Below are 13,919 nucleotides of genomic sequence, written 5' to 3' on the forward strand. Positions count from 1 at the left end.
TTGAATTTTTTTCTACCCTCCAAACCCCTGCTATAGGAGAGAATTCTCCTCGCCCTCTTCACCCTTTTTTTCTCCTCATTTCATCCCTGAAGCTTTTCTTCTGCTGGTTTGAATTCAGGTCTTCCTGATTCCAAGTCTTGTCTCTACTCACTTGCTTCAAGCAAGTACAGAGGACAAGGAGAAATTTTCCAGGGACCTGCAAAGAGTGTGTTGTATTTGCAAAGAGTCTGTTGTATTTGTGTTTCTACCTGTACCAAGTGACACGGGTACACAAAATATACATTGGTCCCCATCCTAGAGGAGAAATGAAAGAGCATCATTGCCCATGATAACTTCAAGAGTATGGAGCCATTCCTCCCGTCCTTTCACTCTGGGATGTAGACCAATGTGTATCATGTGAACCTGTATCATATGATATTGCTGGAAGCATAAATATTACAGACTCTTTTCAGGTCCCTGGAAGATTCTCCTCACCCTCTATACTTATATGAAGCAAGTAGGTAAAGTGCTAGACCTGGAGTCAGAAAGACCTGAATTCAAATCCCACCTCAGACACTTGTATGATGCTGACAAAATCATTTAACCTGTCAGCCTCAATTTCTTCATCTGTAAAATGGGATAATAATAGCACCTACCTCACAGAGTTGTTGTGAGGATCAAATACCTAAAGCACTTTGCAAAACTTAAAGCCCTATAGATAAATACTAGCTTTTAGTATTTTTATTGGTGGCAACAAAATTAATCCTCGTAGCTAACTGATGTGTTAAAATGTCTGTTTGTGAGAATAAAATCTATCCAACTCATTCCATCTTGCTGCTGATCTGCAGATAATCATTTCTTCCATTGATGTCAGAAAATTTATCCTCACTGGGGGAAAGGAAGAATGATTAATTCATTTGGCAGACACAAGGTCAAAAGATGAAATTCAATTAACTAATGATGTTGACCTACATCTTTTCACTTAGCTGCTGACCCCCAGAGAGTTCCCTCTATTTATCTGGACATTAGATTCTTTGCTCCTACTGTGGAGTAGCATAGTAGCAGGAAGAAGCAGGCAAGACACAAACACATGACACAAGGACCCAACAGATAACTGGATTAAATTTTCCAATAGGAGAGCCTGCTCACATTTTACCTGTTAATGATGCATCCCAATAGGCCAAGAATCCAGAATCTGATATTACTAAATCACTCTTAAATTTTATCCATAATTTGTTACTATGGGAGATTATCATTGGAGGCTTATCTGTTCCACAATATTTTCCCAGAGACGGTGAGTTTTCATGGCCTCCATCTCTATAATCAGATAGAAGAATAATCGTTTCAGTTAGACTATTAATACTGCTGTTTAAATATTTTATATAGATTTATGGACTGTGGTTGCAAACAAATCTGTTTCTATCAGTCCTCTCACAAGTCTCTAGTATATAAGCATAAAAGCATAATTTGCACTTCTGCCCAACTAATAATATTAAAATAACTTATTAAATAGTAACTAATAATGATATTTAGCAAATGAAAGTATGCACCTGTAATGACAAGCAAAGTGGGACTTTTTGCTGTTTTTTGTTTTAGAGTGCTTCCCAGCACTAAGGCAATTAAGTGCCTTTGATTGAGTCTTGCCTTGATTTGAATCAAGAGTCTTTGATTGAATCAAGAGTTTTTGATGACCTGCTTAAGTCACAAAAAAGCCTAAGTCACATGAGTTTGAGTCACATAGTTGTGATGCCCTCTGACCCTGAAGAAGTGTATATATACTCTGAGGTTAGCATTTTCCTTTGGGGCTCACTAACTGGAAGAGTGTTTCTGTGATTTGGCCAGAGGAGATTCTGGGTAGCCATTAAGGAGCCCCCCAGCTTTGAAAACACAAATGTTGGTGCTTCTCTCTCTCTCTGGTGACTATGTATGTATTGCTACGGACAGACAGTTAGAAGCCTTGTCTACTGATTTGTGTTATTTGCTCTGTTTATGTAATTTCTGCTTATAATTACTGTTTGTGTTTTCTCTGAAGTTCAGGGTGCTGACTTTTTTCCCCTAAACTAAGTGAATGATATATGTATGTTTAATTAAAGTGAGATTTTAAACCCCTTTAAGTTGCTTTCCTTCAGAAAAACAGATCAAAGAACCTGTGCTAGCAGCCCTCCTGTGTGCTGGTGTTGTTGGTTTTACACCTACACAGCTGCTGCTGGTAACATTGGTGTTCCAGCACCGCTATCTCAAATCATAACCAGCTTCAAACTGATATGATGCACTTCATTTTTACCCTCTGAAAGCAAAACATTTAGCAAGTGTAATAGCAAAAAATCTAGAAATACCCCAAGTACCCAACAGTAAAGGAACAGCTAAGCAGGTTGCAGTGCATAGATATAGGGGAGTACTCTGTTCTACAAGGAATAAGCAAAAACAATGACAATGTTTATCCATTTGGAAAAAATATATATTAAGTAATTAAAAGGGAGGAAGTTGAACTTGTAAAATTGTTTGCAGGACCAAAAAAGTTATAAATCAGTTATTTTTCAGTTGTTGATATCTGGATGTATATTTTCAATTTCAGAGTTGACTGAATAATACCATACATTTAACAAATAAAAATGAAGAATCTTGGAGCTAGGTTTGGGAGAGAATTGGAAGAAAAAGCTCTTATTTATTTATGAAACAACTAAAAGTGACATATTACTAGATAACTGAATTAAAAGAATCTAACTTGTGCCTCAATATGAAATGTGTCATAATTGCTCTTGAGTCTTCTTTAGTAATAAATTAGAAAATAACACCTTCAACTGACATTTACAGGGCCTTAAGTGTGGTTTACACTTAGCATATTTTTTAAGCTATAAAATAATAAAAAGTAAGTGATGAGAGCACACAATTACAGAAGATTTCATGCTTTCCAAAATGCTTTCTTCTCAATGACTCCCCGAGGTAGGTAATATTAATGTTATTATCCTCACTTTCTAAATGAAAGAAGCAAGGCTCAGAGAGCCTCTGTTGGTCAATGTCTTGACCAAATTTACCCAGGTAGTAAATATAAAAACAAGAATTGGAATGTAGGTAGTCTGACTCTAAACTTCTTTCTTCAGTGGAAAGAACCCTAGCTCTGGACTCAGAAGACCTGGGTCCAAATCCTGCCTCTGATGCTTATTACCTGCGTGACTTTGGCCAAAAATCCACCTCCCTAGTCCTTGGTCTCCTCATCTGCAAAATGAGGGGGTTGGACATTTAATTATCTTCTGAGATCTCTCCCAGCTCTATATCCTATAATTCTATGTTTCAGGACTGAATTGGTAGATATTTATTTTTGTGCTCTCCTGCAGACCTATAGCGAGTAATCATTTTAATACATTTTAGCATTTTATTTAGAAGCATAATTCATGTTATTTCTTTAAACATGATTATACTAGAAAGTAGTAAAACTGAATTTCTTTTAGAATTTTCTGCATCAGACTTTTCCCAAATGGAGCTATGTATTCTTCCAAGCATGCTATGAAAAGAAGGAAGAAGTCACCAGAATTGAAAAACTCAATTGTATCAAAAATATGATACAGTGATACACTTCACTACTTATTGATAAAGTATAAATTCAAATGCATGGAGTTTCACTGTGTATTTGAAGATGCCTGACTCAAACCAAACTCCAACTAGATGCCATTGGTCTATAAAGATCTAAAGGTATAAAACACTCCCTTGAGATCAAAACCTGCAAATGTGCTGACAACATCAAATATGTATTTTTTTTTTACAATTTATCTTGAAACTTCCAGAGAGAAAACAGGAAAAAAAAATACATGCTTTGTGCTGAGGTTGCATTTGCGTGTTTTAATTTTGATGGAACTCAAACTCTACTTGCGACTCTGACATTCAAATTGCCATTGTCTTTAATCTCTTATTGAAACAGAAGGTGGGATGGAATGTCCAAAAATGGAGTGAGTACTCAAAAATGTCCTGAACTTCATGTGAGTGTAATGGTCCATCCATTGACTCTGCACCAAATGAAATTCAAGTCCATCTCTGAACTTGTGAAAGTTCAGAAAAGTTCAAGGAGAAAGTACTGCAAAAGAATCTGCTAGCTGCGGATGATGTTTTCATAAACCCTCTGCTATGCTGGAATTTAATGGACAAACCTTATAATGACCCTTATAATCTTTGTAGAGTTACACATAGGCACTAAGTAAGGGCTTCTGCTCAGAAGACAAATTTTGCCATTTGAAAATAAATAACAGAGAGTAGTTAAAGAAAAGATGCTTACCTGATTTCAACATAGTCTGCAATGCAAGATGTACCTCCAACAGTCTCCAAGGAAAAGTTGGTGAAGTGCAATGCGATCTGATGGTCTCTTTCCACGGTGATCGTATAAATGCATTCCACATTGTTGGGGTAGTTACTGGGGAAGTTGGGGGAGTACAAATAGCCAAATTGATTTGTATGGTCTTCCAAGCACACTATGAAAAGAAAAGAGAAGTCACTAGGACTGAAAAACAGAATGGCACCAAAAATATTACTCAGTGACACATTTCATTACTTACTGATTTATTCATGCATTCAAATAAGATGAATTATAGTGATCAATATTTATGAACAGCTTTAATGTTTGGAAACTGCTAAATGTAAATTACATCATTTTATCCTCTATTTTATCCTCTACCCTATGAGGTAGGTAGTGCAGGTATTTCTCCTCTCCCTTCTCCCCTCCCCCATTTTACACATAAGGAAACTTAAACTAAGAAAAGTATGACACGGTCATAAAATTATTATAGAAGGCAGGTTTCCACTTCAGCTGTTTTCTTACTTCAAGTCCAACTTTCTTTTCACTGTCCCATGTTGTTGATATGATTATTGCTACCATTCTAATTAATATTATTATTATGATTACATTCCACCTTTTCATCATTTTACAGAATTAGTCTAGGGACAAGTCACCATCCTATTCGTTTGTATTTAAAATGACCTAAAGACTATTACACAGGTAGATAAAAGAACTATATTTTGTAACTGAATAAAACTATTAAGATGTAAACTCATCTAACGTAACTTCACTGAATGTATCTTTAATACAACTCAGTAGCCAACAGGACAACAGAGATGATATGTTCCCTCATGATTCTGATTACCTCTGCTATGTCTTTATATTTCAAAAACTTTTCACTCAATACAGCTTGGATAGACTGAGAATCTGATGTGATAATATCACCAAAAACATTTTTAAGTTCTTATGGATCAATGTGATAGGTAATTGCAGTTATCAGTTCCAGTATAGTTAATTGGTGGAGTCCTCAACCAAGAATCATAATGAGTTATCATCGTTATCATCATCATCATCATCATCATCACCATTCAGCAACTACTATGGGCAGAGCATTTTTTTCACCTGAAGATGTAACATTTAGACAAGTCGTGATTCTACTCTCAGGGATGAGGCATACAGATATCTACGATGCACAATATGACATGAAAATGCATCAGATAATCAGTTAAAAGAATCAAAAAGGAAATCTTTTACTGATCAAGGCAACCAGGGAAAGTTTACAGGAGGAGGCAGCTTTGAATTGAGCCATAATGATGGGCTAGAATACAACAATGAAGGGAACACACTTCAGGCACAGGAACCAGATGATAGGAGATTGATTACGTGATGCATTTTGGAGCTAAAGAGTAGATGAGTAAGTCTGAATTTAGAATGCATAGACAGTAGTAATATGCAATAACATTGGAAAAGATGGAGTGCTGCCAGATTATGGGAGGAATTGAATGCCAGGAAAAGGAATTTGAGTTTTGCTTGAAGAGAAATAGGGAACCAATGAGAAGTTTTGAACAGAGAAGTATCACAATAAGATTAACAGATAGGATAATTATTCTGACAACAACATGGAGGATGGACTATAGAGGGAAGAATGGAACTAAGGAAATTTATTGTAATCAATAATATGCTGCTGAAATCGTAAATGCATTCTTACATAGTTTTCTTAAAGCATGCTGCTTTGAATTAATAAATCTCTTTAAAAATTAAGTTATTAGGAAGCCATTATAATCAATCAACAAGCATTTATTAAAACTAATTAATCAATGACCCATGAAGGTGGTAAGGAGGATCTGTATTAGGCTGATATCAGTAGGAAGAGAGATGAAGTGATGGACACGAGATGTTGTAAGAGCAGGTAATTTATTAGATGTGGGAAGAAGGGAAGAGAGAAAAGTAAAAAATACGCAGTAGGCTGCAAAACAGAAGAGTGAGTGGATAGTGATGCCAGAAGAGATAGACACAATGTAATCAGAAAGAAGGATAACAAGTTCACTTTTAGATATGTTGAATTTGAGGGGTCAGTAGAATGTTCAGATGATTATATTCAGAGGATATTCAGGGCTGTTAATATAAGTTTGAATGTTATCTGCATAGAGATGATAGTTAAATCCAAGGGATTGGCAAGGGAAAGAGCAAAAAGAGAGAAGTAGGGCAAGAACAGATCTTGACGAACACCAGCATGAAGAGGTAGGAAAAAGAAAAAGAGCTAACAAAGTAGGCAGAGGAGTGGTTCTATAGAGAGAAAAAAAGGAAGCTCAAGTTATTAGAGGAGTCATCAATATTAACATAAGTAGTATATACATGGGAAATAAAATATATTTTTGTTGTTCTTCATTTGTTTAGTCATGTCCAACTATTCGTGATCCCATGGACCATCATGGCACACCAGGCCCTTCTATCCTCCACTATACCTATCCTATCCTCTGTTGTTCCCTTCTCTTTTGGGCTTCAATCCTTTCCAAAATTAGGGTCTTTTCCAATTAGTCCTGTCTTCTCATTATGTGGCCAAAGTATTTAAGCTTCAGCTTCAATATTTGTCCTTCCAATGAGAAGGCTAAATTAATTTCTTTAAGTATTGACTGATTTGATCTCCTTGCTGTCCAAGGGACTCTCAAAAATCTCCAACACTACAATTCAAGTGTCAATTCTCTGGTATTCAGCTTTCCTTACAGTCTAACTCACAGCCATACATTACTAGTGGAAAAACTATAACTTTGACTATACAGACTTTTGTCAACAAGGTGATGTCTTTGCTTTTTAGTATGCTGTCCTGACTTACAATAGCTTTCCTTCCAAGAAGCAAGGGTATTTTAATTTGGGGGCTGCAGTCACATCTGTATTGATCTTTGAACCCAAGAATATAAAATCTGACACTGCTTCCATTTCTTCTCCCTCTATTTGCCAGGAAGTGATAGGATCAGTTCACAATCTTCATTTTTTTAATGTTCAGCTTCAAACCAGCTTTTACACTCTCTTCTTTCGCCCTCATCAAGAAGCCTCTGTAATGGCAAGCAAAGTGGGACTTTTCTCTGTTTTGTTTCTTTTGGAGTGCTTCTTAGCACTAAGGCAACCAAGTGTGGATTGGGCCTTGCTTTTGTTTGTAGGAAGGCCCACACCCTTTTGCTAATTTTGTCAGGAGAGGTGTGAAGCCCTGGAGAAATGTGAAGCCCTTGGGCTCTGAAAAAGGATATATATACTCTGAGGTTAGCATTTTGCTTGGGGCTCACTCATTGGAAGAATGTTGGTGTGGAGACTCTGGGTAGCCATCAAGGAGCACCCCCCCACCCCCTCCCCACTTTGCAAACCCAGATGTTGGTGCTTTTCTCTCTGGTAACTGTATATATTACTATGGCCAGATGATTAGAAGCCTGTCTGTTGATTTGGGTTATTTTGCTCTGTTTATAATTTCTGCTTGTAATTTTTTTTTGTATTTGTTCTGAAGTTCAGGGTGCTGACTTTTCCCCCTGAACTAAGTGAATGATACATGTATGTTTGATTACAGTGAGACTGTAAACCCCTTAAAGCTGCTTTTCTTAGAAAAGCAGATCAAAGAATCTGTGCTAGCAGTATCCAGGTTGTTACATGGTGTTTTAAGCTCCTTGCTGTTATGATAAAGTGGGCTGACTGGCTGTGGGAGCTGAACATTTGGTTATGGGATATGGTTTTCATATGGTTTTCACACAGCCCTCCTGTGTGCTGGTGTTATTGGACTTACACTTCCACAGTACCTGCAAGCAACATTATTGTTACAGCCTCTTAATTTTTCTTCACTTTCTGTCATCAGTGTGAGATTGTCTACATATCTGAGATTGTTATTTCTCCTAGCAAATTAATTCTGGCTTTTGATTCATCCAGCTTGGCATTTCATACTATGTATTCTGAATTCAAATTAAATAAATAAGGTGGCAATATGCAGCCTTGTTGTGCTCATTTTAACCAATCAACTGTTCAGTTCTGTTGCTTCTTGACCCACATACAGGCTCCTCAGGAGATAAATAAGATGATCTAGTACTCCCATCTCTTTGAGAACTTGCCACATTTTGTTGTGATCCACATAAAGGCTTTAGTATAGTTAATGAAGTAAAAGTAGATGTTTTTCTGGAACTCCCTTGCTTTCTCCATAACCTAGTAAATTTTAACAATTTGGTCTCCAGTTCCTCTACCTCTTTGAAAACTGGCCTGCTCTTTTGGATACTGCTGAAGCCTAAAGTGCAGAATCTTAAACATAACCTTTCTGGCATGTGAAATAAGTGTAATTGTTCAGTAATTTGAACATTCCTTGGCAATTTCCTTCTTTAAGACTGGGGCATAAACTGATATTTTCCAATCCTGTAGCCACTGTTGAGTTTTCCAAATTTGTTGGCTACTTAATGGAATCACCTTTTAGGATCTTAAATATAAGCTCAGCTGGAATTCCATCACCTCCACTAGCCTTATTATTAACAATGTTTCCTAAAGCCCATTTTCCATTCTCCATTTCATTAACCAGTGGATCAACTCCAGGGCATATGGTTCCAGATCAACAACCACACCATTACAGTTATCAGTGAGGTTAAGATCTTTCTTACATAGTTTTTTCTATATATTCTTGCTACCCCTTCTTAATCTCTTCTGCTTCTGTTAAGTTTCAATCATTTATGTCTTTTATCATGCCCATTTTTGCATGAAATTTTCCTTTGATATCTCTAATTTTCTTGAAGAGATCTAATCTTTCCCAGGCTATTGTTTTCTTCTATTTCTTCACATTGCTCATTTAAGAAAGCCTCATCTCTCCTTGCTATATTCTGGAATTCTGCATTCACTTGGGTATATCTTCCCTCTTTCCTCCTTAATCTTTCAATTTCCTTCTTTCTTCAGATATTTGTAAAGCCTCACCAGGCAACCATTTTGCTTTCTTGCCCTTCTTTTCTTTGGGATGTTTTTTGTTGCTGCCTCCTGCACAATATTGCAAACCTCTCTGTCCATAGTTCTTCTGGCACCCTATCTACCAGATCTAATCCTTTACATCTATTTAACACTTCCACTTCCTATTCATAAAGGATGTTATTCAGGTCATATTTATACAGTCTGATGGTTTTCCTTGTTTTCTTTAATTTAAGTCTGAATTTTGCAATAAGAAGCTCATGATCTGAGCCACAGATGGCTCCAGGTCTTGTTTTAACCGACTATAGAGCTTCTCTACCTTTGGCTGCAAAGTATATAATAAATCTGATTTCTATATTGACCATATGCTGATGTCCATGTGTAGAGATGCCTTTTGGGTTGTTGAAAAAGAGCATTTGCTATGACCAATGAGTTATCTTGACAAAACTCTATTAGTCTCTGGCCTGCTTCATTTTGTACTCCAAGGCCAAACTTGGCTATTATTCTAATTATTTTTTTATTTCCTGATTTAGCATTCCAATCTCCTATGATGAATGTGACATTTTTGGGAGGTGTTATTTCTAGAAGATGTTGTAGGTCTTTGTAGAGCTGATTAACTTTGGCCTCTTTGGTATCAGTGGTCGGTACACAGAGTTTTATTATTGCGATGCTAAACAGTTTGCCTTGGATTTGAACAGATATCATTCTGTCATTTTTTAGATTATACTCCAGCACTGCTTTTCTCAAATTTTTATTGATTATGCGGACTGTTCCATGTCTTCTAAAGGATTCTTGTCCACAGTGGTGTAAGTAGTGATCCACTGAATTAAATTCACCCAAGATGTCAACGTTTACATCCAGCTTACCTCAGTTCATAGATCTCAGACTCCAGGGTCCTATGCAATATTGGTCTTTACAGCACTGGACTTTCCTTTCATCACCACATGCATCCACAGTTAAGCTTCCTTTCAGCTTTGGCCCAGCTGCTTCATTAGTACTTGAGATACTTGTAGTTGTCCTTTGCTCTTCCCCAGTAGCATACTGGGTTCCTTCTGACCTAAGAGACTCATCTTCTGATGTCATCTCTTTTATCATTTTAGTACTGTCTGTGAGGTATTCTTGGCAAATATCCTGGAGTGGTTTGCCACTTCCTTATCCAGTGGATCAACTTTTGTCAGTATTCTCCACTGTGACCTGTCCATCTTGAGTAACCCTGCATAGCACAGCTCACAGTTTCATTGAGTGATGCAAGCCCCTCCACTATGACAAGGCAGTGATTTCAAAGTGGATACAATACATTATGCTACTACAACTTATCTACACATAATATATATGCATGCATTGCATATATGTACTACAAAATACTGTATAGATTACATGTATATACAAATATACAAAATATACTTGTATGCCTTTCATGAACTTGTAACTGATTCTCAATTAACAACAGAAATAATTGCATTATAAAAATATATTTGTAGATATATCAAAAGTAATTTATTTAAAAATTAAAATTAAGCTACATTAAGGAAATATTACATAGATGTTAGCAAATTTGGGTAATTTAGAGTTAGACTTATATTAATACTAAGTAACTTTGTAAGCCTGGTGAACTATCTGATTTATTACCATTATAAAAATTAGAAAGTACACATACACTCTGTACCTAAAACTAAAATCATACTAAACTAAAGGAAACCATAGGATGAACCTAAAAAGAAATCTAATTGACCCTTTTTCCCTTTTTGTTATCATGGAAATATGTGTTTGGAGGGAAAAAGTACAATTCATATTCCAAAGTACTATGATATCAAAATGCAACATCAGGGAGGAGGCATTTTTATCAGTATTTTCTTCCCTTTAATCCTATAGTATTTTAATGGAACATAGAATTCCATGATTAGCTTTACCTTGCTTATGGTATCACAAAACAAAATCAGAAATGAAAACTCTCCTCCACCAATTGGTAACAGCAAAAAGTCCAGTGTGCAATGCTTCCAGTATTTTTAAATGACTTTTGCAGTATTTTAGTCAATTAGTCTTTAATTGGTTTAAAACTAATGTGCTTAGCAAAACTCATGATATGCCAATACTTCAAAGACCTATGATTTCATTGGTACTCCCTCTTCTAATGCAGACTGTAGTCCTACTGTGCCTTAGTAGTCAATCTTCAAGAGATAATTCACTAGAGACATGTCTGAAAAAAATTCGACATCTGGTGGCCGGCCTTGTGATAATGGTCCTGTTCACACTTAGCTAGGACAGCTTCCAGATAACAAACATAGTCTATCTCTGGACCCGAACTCATTGTCCCTTCCATACCCATGTGAAGCATCATAGGATTCAAAGACTTTGCATGCAAGCATCAAGGATCCAGAGGAATGTGGTTCAGCTGCAACTTAAATGCATCCTCTGTTATAACCTCCTGGTGTTCTGTCTCTACTTAATATTCACTCCACCTAAACCTATTCTTCATACTCAAGATGAGTTCCAATACTGCTATCCTTCTGCATTTTCTCAGGCCATTTTTCCTATTCTGGTTGTCCTCCCTTCCCAATCTTGACCCTGGAGCCAAATAATTCAACCCCACACTGTCCTCTTATTCTTTAATATTTCACTCACTTTTCCCATGATCTCCCAGTCTTAACCAAAACCCAATCCTCAATTATTTTCACAGTCTTCAACCCAGAAGAAGTAGATGAGATTCAAATAGAATGGTCTCTGAGAAGCTCGTTATCTCAAGTACAACTTAAAGCTGCTTTGGGACACAATGAGATTCAAGTAGGTTGGCCCAAGAAATATAGAAACTAGGGAGTATGGGGGAGGAAGGCCCTCTACTCCTCTACCGTGGGCTGAATGAAGGCCTAGATAATGAATTCTGAACTACTGTTCCTAATTACCTCATCTCCCAGCCCAGGGCAGCTTTTACTCTATAAGAATCCCTAGCCTTTCCTGGCTAGTGGGGTGTCCTCCTTAAGCTGAGGGTCCTTAGCGGCTGTCCCCCTTAAGTGAGGTGGCATCCCCCCTTACTGGGGCTACCCGGGCTTCTTAATTAAGCTGGGGTCTCCCTTGATGGGTGTCTCCCTTAAGGACCCATCTCCCTTAAGCCCCCTCTCCCTTGGGGGACTGCCACCCCCGCTTAAGCTGGTGTTTCCCTTAAGCTATGTCTCCCTTAAGGGGCAGGGGAGCCTGCCTAGTGTGTTGTGTTACCCCCAGTAAATGCCTATGCTTGATTTGGAGGCAGCCTGAGTGAATTCTTTAGGCACAACCTTGTACCCCAACATTTTGGGGTGCCCCTGAACCTCATCAAAGTCATAAACTATGCTGATCAGATACACTACAAATTGTTATGTAACCTCATCTGGGCCCTTACTACAGCAAAGCAATCCCTTTATTCCTCCCTAATTAATTCTTTATAACATTATCCAAAGAAGCTATTCCAAACCCCCTCTCCTTCCCTGAAGCCTTCCATAATACTCACTGACCAAATCTTCTCAATTGAGGACTTCACTTGATACTTAACTGAGAAAATCAAGGTCATTCGCTGTGAGCTCCCTCTTCTCCCTATCACTACAATCTCAAAGCCCCTGGCTATCACCCACTACTCTGTCTCTTCCTTTCCTCCAATCTCTGGCTATGAGGTAGTCCTTCTTACCACGACCAAAGTAATGGCCTGTGTCCTTGAGTCCATCCCCTTTCATCTTCTGCAGAAGATTACCCCTGAATTCATCTTCCATCGCTAACATTCAGTCTCTCTACCGGCTCCTTCCTTTCTGATTTCAAACATGTGCAAGACTCCCTCATCCTTAAAAAAACCTTCATTAGAGCCTACCATCCCCTCAAGATCTTAGCATACTGCATCTCTCCTTCCATTTTAACCAAACTCTTAGAAAAAGCTGTCTGCATGGATTGCCTCTACTATTTTTCCTCTCAGTTACTCTTTGAGTCTTTACAGTCTGTCTTTTGGCCTCATAATTCAAATGAAACCATTCTCTCCAAAGTTACCAATGATCTCTTAAGTGTCAAACTTGTCAGTCTGTTTTCCGTTGTAATCCTCGATATCTCTAGATTGTTGACCTGTTGATCATCCTCTCTTCCTGGATATTCTCTCTGCTCTGAAGTTTCATAATACCATCTACCTACCTATCATCTGACTGATCCTTCTCAGTAATCTTTCCTAGCTTACAATCCACTTTTTGCCTCCTACCTCTGGGTGTGTGCCAAGCCTTTGTCCTGGATCATCTTTTCTCTCTACATTTTCTCTCAGTAATGTCATCAGTTCCTATGGGTTTAATTATCATTTCCATGTAAATGACTAGCAGATCTATAAATACAGCCCCAATCTCTCACCAAGGTTCAGTATTATATTACCAGTTGCCTAGCAGAGATTTTGAACCAGATGCCCTGGAAAAATCTCAAATTCAACATGTTCAAAACAGAACTCATTATCCACATCCCTCCCCCCCACACACACCAAAGTGTCCTATTTCTATTGAATGTACCACCATCCTTCCAGTCTCCTAGGTTTATGACTATGAGGACATCCTCTATTCTTCACTCTCCTTCGTGACACAAAATCAATCAGCTGCCAGATCTTAACTCTATAACCTCTCTTACATCTGATCTCTTTCTTTACTCACACAGCCACATCATAATTTAAACCCTCCTCACCTCTTATCTGAACTAAAATCCAATTCACAGGTGCAAGTCAAAACATCACCCTCACAATGTTACTGGTCTTCTTTGAAAATGAAAGAAC

General features: G+C 37.6%; 1 protein-coding gene across 1 annotated transcript in view; it reads right to left on the reverse strand.

Annotated features, from left to right (window-relative positions):
• Nucleotides 1–13,919, reverse strand: part of CUBN (cubilin) — a 299,579-nt gene that overhangs the window by 220,255 nt on the left and 65,405 nt on the right. The window contains exons 23-24 of the mRNA XM_036760230.1: nucleotides 4,247–4,439; nucleotides 1,136–1,296 (exon numbers count right to left, since the gene is read on the reverse strand). Of these exons, the coding sequence (XP_036616125.1) occupies nucleotides 1,136–1,296; nucleotides 4,247–4,439 (354 nt within the window). The remainder of the gene's footprint in view (nucleotides 1–1,135; nucleotides 1,297–4,246; nucleotides 4,440–13,919) is intronic.

The sequence above is a fragment of the Trichosurus vulpecula genome, chromosome 5, assembly GCF_011100635.1.
Source record: "Trichosurus vulpecula isolate mTriVul1 chromosome 5, mTriVul1.pri, whole genome shotgun sequence".
Classification (NCBI taxonomy): domain Eukaryota; kingdom Metazoa; phylum Chordata; class Mammalia; order Diprotodontia; family Phalangeridae; genus Trichosurus; species Trichosurus vulpecula.